Below are 14,856 nucleotides of genomic sequence, written 5' to 3' on the forward strand. Positions count from 1 at the left end.
TGTACTTTTCAATATCTAGGATTGTTACTCTTGTTTCCCTTATTTCAAAAGCGAATCTGAGGCTACATAGATCTTTCTGAGGTTTTCCATAACCTTATGCAAATTCCATTGCTGTACTAAACCAAATGACGAACAAGTCATCTATATCACAAAGTCGGGTGTTTTCCCCCCAAAATGTTTAATTCCCTTGACACCATGCAATCTCCTTCTCCCACCAACTCAATTGTTAGGTCAGCGTAGTTGGTGGAGAAAGGAATGCTCACGGCCGTTCCGTATTTATGTTGGTAAATGTAGTGATTCGACATAAAGATGTTGCTCTTCATATATATGAAACATTCTTGCTATTTTATATGAATTTATTCAGTTATCAACCCGCATTCGTGTGACATAAATATTGAATTTGGCTATCACCCACCTCTGTTCTCTGATGTGCCATAGAAACGAAGTAGTATTTTTTCCATGTTTAATGTAATCACATGGTGTGCACTAGCACTTTAAAAATTCAGGCATGATGGGTAAACATTTGACTGTGATCAAGGGCATCCGCCCGAAACGCGCCAGTTCGCTTTGCTGCTGAGTTTGCCTTATTAAAATCTTATTGCCTCATACCGGATTCGTTTGGTCGTCTGTTCCGTCCTGGGGACCTGGCGCTGCAGTCTGGCTACTATTGTGCGAATATATATATATATATATATATATATGTATGTATGTATGTATGTATGTATATATATATATATATATATATACACATATATATATATATACACTACTAGAACGGCCAAACATCTGGCCAAATGTCAAACCAACGATTGGAGAATAATGGAATTCTTTGGTCTGGACTCCATAGTACATAGTGAAAGACTTGGTGATCGGAAAAGAAAATTGAGACAGTTGGAGTCCAAATACATCATAAGGCTGAAAACCAAGAAGCCTCACAGCCTGAATAATGATGAGGAGATGTACATTCACCTTTAAGTGAGAACTGAAATAACATGGAAAATGAAACAAAAATCATCCGAAAAATCCAATCCAGCTATGGGATACCCACACGAACTCAGCATAGGACACAGCCACAGGATACTAATCCTAGAATAGCGTGGAAACGGACGAAGATGTGTACTATACATAAAATCAGCACAGGAGAACCTTGCAATGGGTTAACCATAAGAAAAGAAGGACGTAAACAACAATCTTAAAAAAGAACTGAATTTAAAACGTGTAATTATTTGATACTAATCACAATTACAGTGTAACAAAGGAACAATCAGGAAAAATAATTATTTGCTGCCCACTCCAAGTGTTAAAAATATAGAGCAGAACAACTATGTATGCTTAGATTAACACGCTATAGTTTGGCCACCAGAGTACAATCTAAAATAATGATGTATTGTCTGTCTTTTTGGAGAAACTTGTAAACAACTACAATTCCCATAATGCAATGGGATTGTTTTTAACAGGAAGTGCTTAAATAGATGTTGAAAGTAGTGTCTCCCTACTGTGATCAAAGCCGCAAGGCCGAAACGCATCGGTTGACAGACTGGCTCTGTTTATTCAATAAATAATTTGGAAAGCTGAAGGATTGTCTTGTGTGGCTAAACTATGTTGGAAAAAAAAGATATATATATATATATATATTAATTAGTTTTAGTAGCATTTGTGTTTGTTTGTATTGCTCTTGGGGGTGTGAATGTGAGCCTGTACTCCTTTGGATGTTACACCGGATGCTGCTTCAACTCCTGCCAACCCACGTCAGATTCTATTTTTGAAGCTGGTACTTTCCTAAAGGCTCCGTGCCCCAGATGCAGCTATGTTTAGTGTTTAAACCTACAGACTCATTCCAGGGCTAATCAGCATTGATGGAAAACCACAACCTCACATGCAATTTGATTTTTAAACGTAGGCATGTTTTCTGTGCCCAAATAAATAATGTCTCTTTTAAACATTTGTTGTGACATGCCCTTCACCAAGCTGTCAGTGTACACCTCTTGGCTGGGAGTCAATTTGTTGTACTTACCGCATGTGTACCTAGGGCAGCACTCAATGGCAGGGTTAAAGACTTCCTCAGGGAATTGTCCTAAGCCACATTCGAGTTCAGGGGCACAGGTGCCGCATACTGATAGGGAAAAAAACACAAGGAAGCCGCATTAGAATAAACTGAAATCACAACGGGAGCAGGGCACACACGCAGGCTACAGATACACACAAAGCTGCGCATTCGAGCGTCCTTAAACCAGAGCCTGCTGGTCCTTTCACCAGAAACCAGGTACGCATATATGCGGTGCTTTAGAGGAGCCTGACATCAGAAGGTTAGTACATACATTGTTTGCGTGTTAAAGCAGACAGAAACTAAAGGCTAGACCCTGAGCTCAGAGATCTGGGCTCCAGAAAGGGGAGCAAGAAACAGGAGTCAGGTATACACACACATGCTGCAGTTACTGTTGCCTGACACCAGAGGCGTGGGCCAGGTACACACAAGGGCTGCCCATTACATTAGCCTGAAACGAGGGGGTCATCCTGGTCCTCAAACGGTAGCTGTCTGTTAGAGCAGCCTAAACCAGAGGCCAGATCTCCAAATGGGAGTCAAACGCACACACAAACTGCACCTTGGAGAATCCTGAAACCAGAGAGGCCTTGTCTCAGAAAAAAAAGGCAGATATACACACTGGATGCATGTTGGTGGAGCCGGAAACCAGATGCCGGGTCCCCAGCCGAGAGCTAGAAGGCACACAGGCTGCATGTTAGAAGAGACTGAAACCAAAGTGCTGGTCCCCAAATGGGAGCTAGGAAATGGTAGCTAGTCACACACACAGAGACTGCAGTTAGCATAGCCATGCTTGGGCCAGGTGCACACACAGGCTGTGGTACATCTGGCACACTGGACATTGAGTGAGCGGCTCAAAGGCAGTGATATCTGCCTCTCGCCCTGGCACTTTGTATTATAGTCTACGAGAACACAGGACATGCTGTCAGGTGTGGTGGTCTTCAGTTATTTGGAGTGAAAAGGAGGGCTGAGGTCCACTGCTCTCAGCCACCATCCTCCCCTCTCCAGAGATTGCTCCTAACAACTGAAGACCACGACACCTGACAGCCTGTCTGTCCTTTACTCTCGTAGGCTGTTATACAAAGTGCCAGGGGTAACACGGGAGGGACGAGCCTTGGCATGTGTGTGACAGCAGTGGTACCCTGGGAAGCTTAGAGGATGATGGGAACTGGAAACGACGTGCTGCAGTCACATTCATGATAGGCTGGACGCCATATTCCATTGCATTTAGAGAGCTAAAGAAAGAAGATCTTTGGAAAACACAGAGGGCAAAGTTGGGAACAGCAGACTTATAACCAAGAGCTGCCACGGGCACCACAGACCTAAGGCAGGCTGGTTTAACAGGCATCTGAGTGGCAAGTCGGAGATAGTTTGCATTTACTGTGTAGGGGCTGAGCTGGTGCAAGGCTGAAGTGCATGATGGGACGGGTCCCTCAACTGATGGAGGTAAACTGGGAACAATGTATCTGTCCGTCACAATACGAAGTTTTAATATCGACCTGCAGTTATCGCGACTCACCCCTAACCACTACTAACATATCATCATGGCAAGTGAATGCAGAGAACGCAGAGAATTCCCCTGTATTTGCTTCCCCTGACAAAGATTGGTGGTCGACATGCGGAGTCGATATATGTGCCAGTGAGCAGGCGATTCTATTGACCTCTGATAGTGTGACGTATAAATGAGCAGGTCCGGCCCTTGTCTAAAAACCATCAGTGCAGTAGGACGTAAATGCGCCCGCTGCAGTACACGGACTCCGTGCGCAATATTTACCTGTGTTCCTACCCGGCCACATAGTGCATCAAGAACCTGCTTCTGAAAATAACATAGTTACACAGCCAAAATGCAATGACTAAAATACGAACACACCAAAGGCCAACCGGGAATGACGGGTCAACTTACCACAGGTGACGTTAGGACAGCAGTCTATAACAGAACCATCTGTTTCTGGGTGTTCGCCTGCCCTTTTGCACGATGGCGCTGCACACGTTACACCGTCACAAGGGGGCTGCAATATTAGGGGAAAATGCACGAAGGTAAAAACAAAGCCTTTCAGATGATCTTCGACATTCAGCCGCCCCCCTAATGCTCGGGCCATTTGTTAGGTTCTCCCAACTGCTCAGAGGTGGACCTTTATTCTGCAAACCCGGTGCGGTGTCTCCTCGTAGAGCCCTCTCCTCTCACACCCTATTGTACGAGAGTTCATTTGTTCAAACACGGAGAGGTTGTCTGCACGAGCCAGCATTTCACCCTCCCTCACGCAGGGCGCCAAGTCTAAGGCGGTGAAATGGCGGCCTGTTCAACCCTGCCACCGGTAAGGAACTTCTCTGTCTCATAACGAGCTGAGAGGTCTCTGTTCCCTGGGAACGTCTCTGTCCCACAAGTGCTTGAGCTGTACGTAACTCCCCTTTCTCATGTTGGTGGTGGTGTCTTTGTGCACTGATAGTTGTTTTTTATTACACTCGTCTTGGTACCATGTAAACTAATAGTGGTGTATTTTACCACAATAGTGTTTTTTTCACACTGGCAGTGGTTTTTGTACAGTAGTGGTGGTGTCGTTGTACCCTAACAGTGGTGTTTTTTCCTCACACGAGTGGTGTTTCTTTTTAACCTTGGTGGTGGTGTCTTTGTACACTAGTTTTAGAGTTTGCTCTCACAATGGTGGTGTGCCTTTCTCACATTGGTGTTGTTTTCCCCTCATAATGATGTTTCTCACATTGGTTGTGGTGTCTGTACACTAGTGGTGGGTCTTTTCTAACATTGGTGGTAGTGTCTTTTCTCACACTAGCATTGTGTCTTGTCTCGCACTGGTGGAGGTGTCCTTAACATTATACACTAGCAATAGTGTCTTTTCTCACACTGGTTGTGGTGTCTGTACACTAGTGGTGGGTCTTTTCTAACATTGGTGGTAGTGTCTTTTCTCACACTAGCAGTGTCACTTGTCTCGCACTGGTGGAGGTGTCCTACCATTCAGCCATGGCGGTGACGTGGGGAGGGGCAGGGTGGGGGGGTAGTAATGTATGGATTACGGAGTTTAACAGGTAAGTAAACATATAAATAAATAAAACGAATTTCGTTGCGTGCACTGCATCACTAAATGTGATACAGTTTGTGCAACGAAATTCGTTTTATTTATTTATATGTTTACTTACCTGTTAAACTCCGTAATCCATACATTACTACCCCTCACCCTGCCTCTCCCCCTCCCCACGTCAAAGCCTGGCTGGTACTCCCACTACCAGCCGCAGCTGCTAACATTATACACTAGCAATGGTGTCTTTTCTCCCATTGGTTGTGGTGCCTGTACACTAGTGGTGGGTCTTTTCTAACATTGGTGGTAGTGTCTTTTCTCACACTAGCAGTGTGCCTTGTCTCGCACTGGTGGAGGTGTCCTTAACATTATACAATAGCAATGGTGTCTTTTCTCACACTGGTTGTGGTGTTTGTTCATTAGTGGTGGGTCTTTTCTAACATTAGTGGTAGTGTCTTTTCTCACACTAGCATTGTGTCTTGTTTCGCACTGGTGGGGGTGTCCTACCATTATTCACTAGCAACGGTGTCTTTTCTCCCATTGGTTGTGGTGTCTGTACACTAGTGGTGAGTCTTTTCTAACATTGGTGTTAGTGTCTTTTCTCACAGTAGCATTGTGTCTTGTCTCACACTGGTGCAGGTGTCCTCAACTTTATACGCTAGCAGTGGTGTATTTTCTCACATTGGTTGTGGTGTCTGTACACTTGTGGTGGGTCTTTTCTAACATTGGTGGCAGTGTCCTTTCTCACACTAGCACTGTGTCTTGTCTCGCACTGGTGCACATGTCCTCAACATTATACGCTAGCAGTGGTGTATTTTCTCACATTGGTTGTGGTGTCTGTACACTTGTGGTGGGTCTTTTCTAACATTGGTGATAGTGTCCTTTCTCACACTAGCACTGTGCCTTGTCTCGCACTGGTGCAGGTGTCCTAACATTATACACTAGCAATGGTGTCTTTTCTACCATTGGTTGTGGTGCCTGTACACTAGTGGTGGATCTTTTCTAACATTGGTGGTAGTGTATTTTCTCACACTAGCACTGTGTCTGGTCTTTCACTGGAGGAGGTGTTCTTAACATTATGCACTGACAATGGTGTCCTTTCTCATATTGGTTGTGGTGTCTATACATAGTGGTGGGTGTTTTCTAACATTGGTGGTAGTGTCTTTTCTCACACTAGCATTGTGTCTTGTCTCACACTGGTGGAGGTGTCCTAACATTATACACTAGCAATGGTGTCCTTTCTCACATTGGTTCTGGTGCCTGTACACTAGTGGTGGGTCTTTTCTAACATTGGTGGTAGTGTCTTTTCTCACACTAGCATTGTGTCTTGTCTCGCATTGGTGGAGGTGTCCTTAACATTATACACTAGCAATGGTGTCCTTTCTCACATTGGTTGTGGTGTCTGTACACTAGTGGTGGGTCTTTTCTAACATTGGTGGTAGTGTTTTTTCTCCCAGTAGCATTGTGTCTTGTCACGCACTGGTGGAGGTGTCCTTAACATTATACAATAGCAATGGTGTCCTTTCTTACATTGGGTCTGGTGCCTGTACACTAGTGGTGGGTCTTTTCTAACATTGGTGGTAGTGTATTTTCTCACAGTAGCATTGTGTCTTATCTCTCACTGGTGGAGGTGTCCTTAACATTATACACTAGCAATGGTGTCCTTTCTCACATTGGTTGCGGTGTCTGTACACTAGTGGTGGGCCTTTTCCAACATTTATGGATGGTGGTGTTTTTGTGCACTAGAAGTGATGTCTTCTTTCACAGTGGTGGAGGTTTTTGCCTCACACTAGAGGTGCATCATTTTTCACACTGTTGGTGGTATCTTTTCTCACACTGGTGGCAGTATCTTTGCAATCTTAATCACAAGAGGGGGATAGATGTGAAATAGTGGCTCCATTCAGCTTCCACTCTAATCGCCTATAATCAAGAGAGAGTGGCCACATTTTCCCTGGGCAAATCAATTGATATGACCTGTTTCCCCCAAAAAACCTGGTTTGTTATACGGACGCTCACCCACTGGGTTTTAATACAGTGACATGCTTCATCATCGAGTCCTCACCTCAATTAAGGTGTTGTATCAGGGCGGGCTCTATCCCATTTATTCGATGAAGGTATTTACGTGTTATTTTTTGTGTAAACAAGGGTTCTAATTATTAAAACTGTCTCAGGGTGTCTGCAACTGCACTTACTGCCTTTTTATTCCCAAGGCTCCCTGACAAGATTAAAAACAGGATATAGATGCAAGAAGTTTTGTTATGCACTCTACATCAAAGGACTAGCCATCATGTGTCTGTCTTCTTGTGCCCAGTTCAGGGAATCTGGCTTTCATCAGGACCAAAACTTCTGAGATTCCTACCAAAAATATTTTTTACTTTTTGGATGTTACCTCTTATGTTGGTGCGTAGTGCTACACCAACACTCATACAAACATGCCTTACATTTAAAAGACTCTTCAGAGGTTCTTCCCCAGTCTAGTTCTTATTTTACAGCGGCTATTTGCCTCGTAGGGGGTGAGGGGTGGACAGCCTTGTTGTCTCACTTTCATCAAAGAATCTGATTAACATATTCACCTAAAGGCCCCCTCAGCTGCATCTACAATATGGGGAAGAACCTCAGAAGGTCCTTGGAAGTGTATGGCATGTTGGCATGAGTGTTAGTGTGAAACCACTATGCACCTTGTGGATAGGGGTGGACGAAGAATTCTGCTTGGCTGGCGGAGTTCGTGGACTTTTGTCCACAGTACACAGAGTGCAGAGTTCTGCAAAACTCAGTGAAGTGACGCAGAGCAGAGTTTTTTCTCTCTCGCGGCTTTGCCAACGTTAAGTTGGCAAGTGCAAGTGAGAAAAATCGTGCACTAGATCTCCTCTAGGTACAATTAATGAACAAGAGGTGTGGCGCAGCGGCCAGGGCGCCTGACTCCAGACCACAGGGTTCACGGTTTAATCCCCGGTGCCGGTGGCAGGTTAGTCCAGCAACAAGTGACTCTGGGCAATAGCTTGCTTAATCTTCCAGACGGCCCCCAGCTCTTGACACCCTCAGGTAATTGTGGTCTTTACAAATACTGGATTTCATTTCATTTACAGGCACTCATGGCAGGTCGCGACTGCTTGCTTTGAGAAATCTGCCGATCGCTTTGAGGAAGCTGCCGTTCAAGTAGATGATCTACTGGAGCGACCGGAAGAAGCAGCACCCTCTGGTGCGACACGTAGTGCCAATCGCCCTGATTTTACAGCGTGGGACAAACTCCCAGAGCTAAAAAATCAGTGCAAGCTGCGCGACTTACCACACTCCGCCACTCACCGAACTCCAAAGAGCGCAGTAGAGGTTTTTCAGCACTTCGTGGAGATTCACAGAGCAAAACATCATGAACTCCGCCCAGGCCTATGTGAACTGGGCACAAGAAGGCAGAAATATGTTGCTTCAACATCCTGTTTTTAATCCTGTAGATGGTCCGGGGATTTAAAGGGCAACACTTGCGCTTGCGGGCAGCCCTAGACAATTTTAATAAGATAGAGCCCCAACCCTAGGTTACACAAACATAATACCACACAAAGCGCTCCCTCGAATAAACAGAGACTACGCCGTTCTTTGAGAAGAGGACTTGGTAATGAAGCATGCCACTGCATTAAAACCCAGCGGGCGAGTCCATATAACAAACCAGACGTTTTTCATCTGGAAGTAGGTCATATCAATTGATTTGCCCAGGTTAAATGTGGCCACTCTCTCTTGATTATAGGTGGCATCTGTACAGCAGAGATGGTGTCTTTTGTAATGATAGTGGTGGTGTCTTTGTGCAGGGCCTGGTCTGTTCCATTACTCATTATAGAACAGACTGGAATGACTAGCGCCAGCAGAGCTCCATAAAACACAGACTGGCATGAGGAGGGCTCCCGGGGGCAACATGCACCGTCAGTGAGGGGTGCTATGGTCCCGCTGTGCCCAGTCAATACTGCTCCAGCGGGTACTGAGACAGGCAGACAAACGGTCCGCTGGAACTCTTTCTACACCGACGGGCACAGAGAAATGGCGAGGGCGGTATTCAAATGCAACAAAGACTAGGCGAATGTATCATTTAAAACCACAACATGGCTGCAAAGTATGCGCACAGTCTTCGCCCTAGACCCTCTGTACAATCGTACTGCCTTCCTCCCATCCTCATCACACTGTTCACACGCTGCTCTCATCACAACTTCCGGGCCTCGTGCAGACTATACTGATTGGACAGCTTTTTCTACCAATTGTCTGAAGCGATTATCAGGGTCCTACACAGACAACTTTCTCCACAACTAAGGTATTTATTGTTAAAAAATAAGTGGCAGATAGAGGCTGAAATGGCAATTGCCGCAGTGTAGAGAAGTAGTGAACACAGTACACGTTTTTGCACTACTGCTGGATGAGAGTTGAACAGAAAGACCCAAGAGTACCCTAACCTATGCAGAGGTTATCAGGCGTTTGCAAACTGTCCAGCTGAGACACCGTACTCTCCTAATTTCTGTTTTGGAACTTTGATGACCCCCATCTCAGCCACAGGCACTACGGATAAAAAAAACCAGAATAGAGCCACTCTGCGCCCTAGGCGAGAGTTAGTGCCTGTGCCGTGTGCATGCCTGTTTAGGTCAGTAGAGAGAGTAAATGCAACCGTAAGCCCAAGGCAGTCCAGCTTCTGTTCTCTGCCCCTCCGCCAACCAGCCCCACTTCCCCCAAGACTAGCCAGCCAGGTACGTACCCGAGGTGTGGGACTGGGAGTCTGGAGGAAGGAATGGGAGAAATAAAATCAACATTATCACAAATATCAATGGATTATGAAACAGTTTTCATTATAAGACATTGCCTGACATTATTGAATATTGTATGGAAGAGACCAGGCTAGGAGGTGTGCGGCCTATCAAAGTGGAGAATGTGTTAATTAAAATGGCAGATACTGCTCAGCATGGAGGCATTGAATGGTGTAGTAGACACGGGATGGGCAATACAAATGGAGATATTTGATGGGCGTGGTGGAGAAAGAAAGTGGCCTTGGCTGAAAGGTGGTCAATAAAGATTGCATGCGAGTCAGAGGGTGGTCATTAAAGATGGAAGACGAGGCTGGGTGTGAACGATTATAATGACAGGCAGGACTACGCGTGCTCCATAAATACTGGAGACTCATCTGACAATGACCGATGAAAGGGGAGGTGTAGTCATGCTGTGGCGAATCGAGTTGCCAGATTAGACTGCAGTGACCCTTGGAGAATGGGGTCAATAAACCACTGGTAACTGAGGTCAGGCTAGGTTGGGTGTGGTCCACATAGATGGTGGTCTCCAAAACCAGTGGTCTAAACTGAGTATGGTCCATAATGCTTATTCATTAGGGTTATGCACAGAATGGTACATATGGAGGACAATGACCAGCATGGTACATAAAAAGGTGGCAGCTTACATTGAACATACCATAGGGATGACTCTCAATGCTACCACAGACGCAAATCATGGCAGGCCAGGCTGATTGCAGCAGCATAAAACTTACCGTTGATGATAATACTAAAAGAAAACAAAATCAGAAAGAAAATGTTAGTTTTGGATTCTTTTTTGTTCTTAAAAAAAATCTTTGCGTAAAATTTGATAAAAATATTCATCCACGTTTTATTAAAGCATGCATTTTCGTTATTCTGGAATTTGGATAAGAAGTGAGACCAGCTTGGAAACTACTGACCCACTCTCTGTAAAATTTGGTCAAGGGCTACTACATTTCGTATCAGCTAAGGCACTAAAAGATGTACAGAAGCTTTAGGTTGTGACACCTTGCACCCGAGAGGCTTGCAAGGCTTACTTTGAGCCGTGATGCTTATCCCTGCACCCAGCATAGCTATTCACTAATCAATATCCCTGCACGGTCCAGTTATACAGAACGCCTCCACTTAGCTGTAGTAAAAAGCATCCCTGCACGAGCAGTGTTCCTTGGGCCTTGTATTTAGCAGTATAACCTCTACAGCGCCACGCACTACACCTGTCTTTAGGAGTTTGGGGATAATTAGCAATTTTTTAGTGTAGAACAGCCCCACAAGCCTTCCTGCTGCATTGTCCTATGTCAAAAGAAAAGGGCAGAAATGCACCGTATATATATGATACGATGCATTCCTGTCCTTTCTCCGTTCGCTGGTGTTCAAAGGGCTGCGCTGCGCCAACGCAGGCACGCTTGCACCATGGTGCAAGTGATGTCTTGGTTGTAAGGATGACTGTTTTTGTGCAGGAAGGAGTACCTTCCTGCACAAAAACAATCAATGAAGGTGATTTCCTCTTTCTATGTGTGCTGCTGAATGTAGCACACATAGAAAGAAGAAAAATGAAGAGAAATAAAGTTATTTCTCCTCGTTGCACCTCCCTTACATCACCTCTGGGAAGGCGTAGGCTTTTGACACATTCCCAGATGTATAGAGCACAGTAAATCTAGGAATGTGTCAAATACCGTGGACTTTATGTGGGAACCCTCCCTGTAATGCCTACGGCACACCTCCCTATCACAGTGTGAGGCAACGCAGCGACTTGGGATGCATTGCAGCACACGATATCTACAAGGGCATGAAAAGCCACGCAGGGTGGCTTTACGTGGCCTAGTAGATATGGCACAGTAATGTGCACCAAGGGAGCATTATTAAAGAGGCTTTGTAAATGAGGTCCTTGTGCTTTTTCCATTCCCTTGGGTTCCCCTTGTGCTTAAAGTGAAAACCATCAGTGCCGGTACTTTGAAAAAAAAAATAATGCCTTACACATCACCTGAAATGTGCAGGTACCCTCCCATTCAAGTGTCTGTCCTACCACTGAAAGTGTTAAACCACTGCAAGTACTTGCTCTTTAAACAAGCATTAGTAAATGCATTAGGTTTCGCCTATGTGAGTGATGATAAGCTGTTTTTTGTTGTAACTTGCTGAGTAGTTTTACAGTATAACTTGCAGAAAGTCTGTTAAAGTGTTATGACTTGTTTATGTATACAAAGGCAATATATTGTGCTGTTACTAGTAGTATAATGTGGCTAAGTAATAGCAAACTTTTGAAAAATGAAATTAAAAAGGGAAACAATAGAATTAATTGATAATAGCAATATTATGCATTTAGATGACTTCTGACAACTTTTGGTCCCGGTGCCACAGCACCTGCTGCACCAGTCAAATTATGCCTCTAGTGCCTGCAAGATAACTGCATTTGTGACTACTGTTTAGTAGTAAAACACAGAAATATTTGGTGTTTAGAGGAGCTGTGACAACATTTGGCCCTGGTACCATTTGCACCAGCTGCACCATTCAAATTATGACCCTATTGCATGTAAGGTAACTACACTTGTGGACTGCCTGTTTAGTAGTAAAATATTGCAATATTTGGTGTTTAGAGGGGTTCCTGGCGCTTTGGGCCTCTGTGTCACTGTACCTGCTGCACCATTGAAATCATGACCCCACCGTGCCTGCAAGGTATCTGCACACGACTGCTTATTTCACCTGTAGCACCACTGACATCATGGCCCTAGTGCCTGCTAGATAACTGCACTTGGGACTGCCTGTTTAGTAGTACAATTTAGCTATATTCTGTGTTTTGTGGCGTCCCTAGAGCGTTTGGCCCCGGTGCAACAGCACCTGCTGCTCTATTCAAATTAAGCCCCTTTTAACTGCAGGATAACTGCAATTGTGTCTGCCTTTATAGTAGTAAAATTTAGCAATATTATGCGTTTAGAGGAGTTCTGACAACATTTGGGCTCTGTGCCACTGCACCTGCTACACCTTTCAAATCATGACCCTGTTGCCTGCAAGGTAACTGCACATGTGACTGCCTGTTTAGTAGTAAACTACAGCAATATTTGGTGTTTAGTGGAGTTATGACAACTTTTGGCCCCGCTGTCACTGCACCTGCTGCACCTTTCAACTGCAAGGTAACTGCAATTGTGACTGCCTGTTTAGAAGTAAAATATAACCATATTAGGTGTTTGGAGGAGTTCCGACTACTGTTTTGCATGGTGCCACTGCACCTGTTGCACCATTCAAATCATGATGCTAGCCCCTTAAAGAAAATTGCACTTATGCCTGCCTGTTTAGTTGTAAAATATAGCAATAATCGGTGTTTGGTGGGGTGCCTGGATCCTTTGATCCTGATGTCACTGCACCTGCCTCACCGTTCAAATCATGACAGATAAATGCACTAGTGACTGTCTTGTCTAGTAGTGAAATTTAGCAACGATCTGGGTTTAGTGGGGTCCATAGAGCTTTTGGCCCCAGAGCCACGGCACCTTATGCACTATTCAGATTAACTGCAATTGTGACTGCCTGTTTAGTAGTCAAATGGAGCAATATTATGTGTTTAGAGAAGTTCTGACAGCTTTTGGGCCCTGTGCTACTGCACCTACAGCACCATTCAAATCATGACCCTGTTGTCTCCAAGGTATCTGCACTTGTGGTTGCCTGTTTAGGAATAAAATATAGCAATATTAGGAGATTAGAGGAGTTCTGACAGCTTTTTGTCCCAGTGCCACTGCACCTGCTGCACCATTCAAATCATGATCCTAGTGCCCGAAAGATAACTGCACTTGTGACTACCTGTTTAGTTGGAAAATACAGCAATAATCGGTGTTTAGTGGGGTGCCTGGAGCTTTTGGTCCTGGTGCCACTGCACTTGCTGCACTATTGAAATCATGACTTTAACACTTGCTAGATAAATACCACAAACGTTCTAAGGCTAAAGTGTCTGCTTTATTCAACTAAGTAATGAAAAGCAAGCATTCCAGCATACTGTTAGAAGCTGTCTGTCTTTTACATGGGAGGAGATCTTATCTTGTATCCTCTCCTCAGTGAATGGGGCTTAAACAGCTTTAGTAGAAGTATCGTAAATGCCTGCAGCCAAGAGAAGTTAACAAAACAAAGTTTCTGACAAAAGTGAATGAACACAGTCATTCTGCCGCGGAAACTGATAAGAGCCCCCTTTTAAAATATATTAAATACAAGAGATTTCACAAGCACAACACAAGTGACACCTAAAAAAACCACAGCTGTGTTTATCTACAATCCTATTTGCAATTTCTAAATTACCATTAACCCTCCACCCTATAATGTTGGTGTGTCCATGTAACTGTAATTTCAGTGACCACCCTGACACAACCATCAGAGCCTGCCAGGGCAGCTCTGGGCTCATGGACATTGGTTCACCAAATGTTCACAGGGTGCAGAAAGGGCATCAAGCACAGAAGTACCCTGATCCCATGACCCGGCGGTACCATTGTCCCACCTTTAGCTTCTAAAGCAACCTCCTGTTTTCTTCGATTGGCTGAGGGAAGGAGAAGGAAAGACGAACAGCGAAGGCAAAGATAGTTCCTAGATTCTGTTCTTCCTTGAGCTGCTGCTAATTTCATGCCTTTCTCACTCGGAGTAGAAAGTGCACAGCAGGAGTATCAAAATGTAAGTTAGATATAGCAGCTGCTATATCTATTTCCAGTGTGTGCTGCACTCTTCCCCTAAACAACTGGGACACATACAGGCATTTCTCCCAGCACACGCTGTACTCTCTCCCTAAACCGCTGTGAAGTAGTCATACCTCCCTAACAGTCTGTGTGGCACATCACTTCCTAAGCCAGTGTGACACACTCAGGACTTCCAGAGTCTGGTGCACTCCCCCTACGCCACTGTAACACATTCTCCACCTCCTTTACAGTTTGTGCAGCACTTTCTCCTTAAGCCACTTTGGCACATTCACTCCTCCATCCTTGTATGTTCATCACTCTCTCCATAACTCATTCACTCCTCACTCCCAGGGTGTGCTGCACTT

At 44.7% G+C, this 14,856-nt stretch overlaps 1 protein-coding gene across 1 annotated transcript in view; it reads right to left on the minus strand.

Moving 5' to 3' along the window:
* The window catches only part of LOC144769584 (uncharacterized), a 334,720-nt gene that overhangs the window by 168,058 nt on the left and 151,806 nt on the right, over positions 1–14,856 (minus strand). The window contains exon 37 of the mRNA XM_078653744.1: positions 10,583–10,596. Within this exon, the coding sequence (XP_078509870.1) occupies positions 10,583–10,596 (14 nt within the window). The remainder of the gene's footprint in view (positions 1–10,582; positions 10,597–14,856) is intronic.

This window comes from Lissotriton helveticus, chromosome 7, assembly GCF_964261635.1.
Source record: "Lissotriton helveticus chromosome 7, aLisHel1.1, whole genome shotgun sequence".
Lineage (NCBI taxonomy): Eukaryota > Metazoa > Chordata > Amphibia > Caudata > Salamandridae > Lissotriton > Lissotriton helveticus.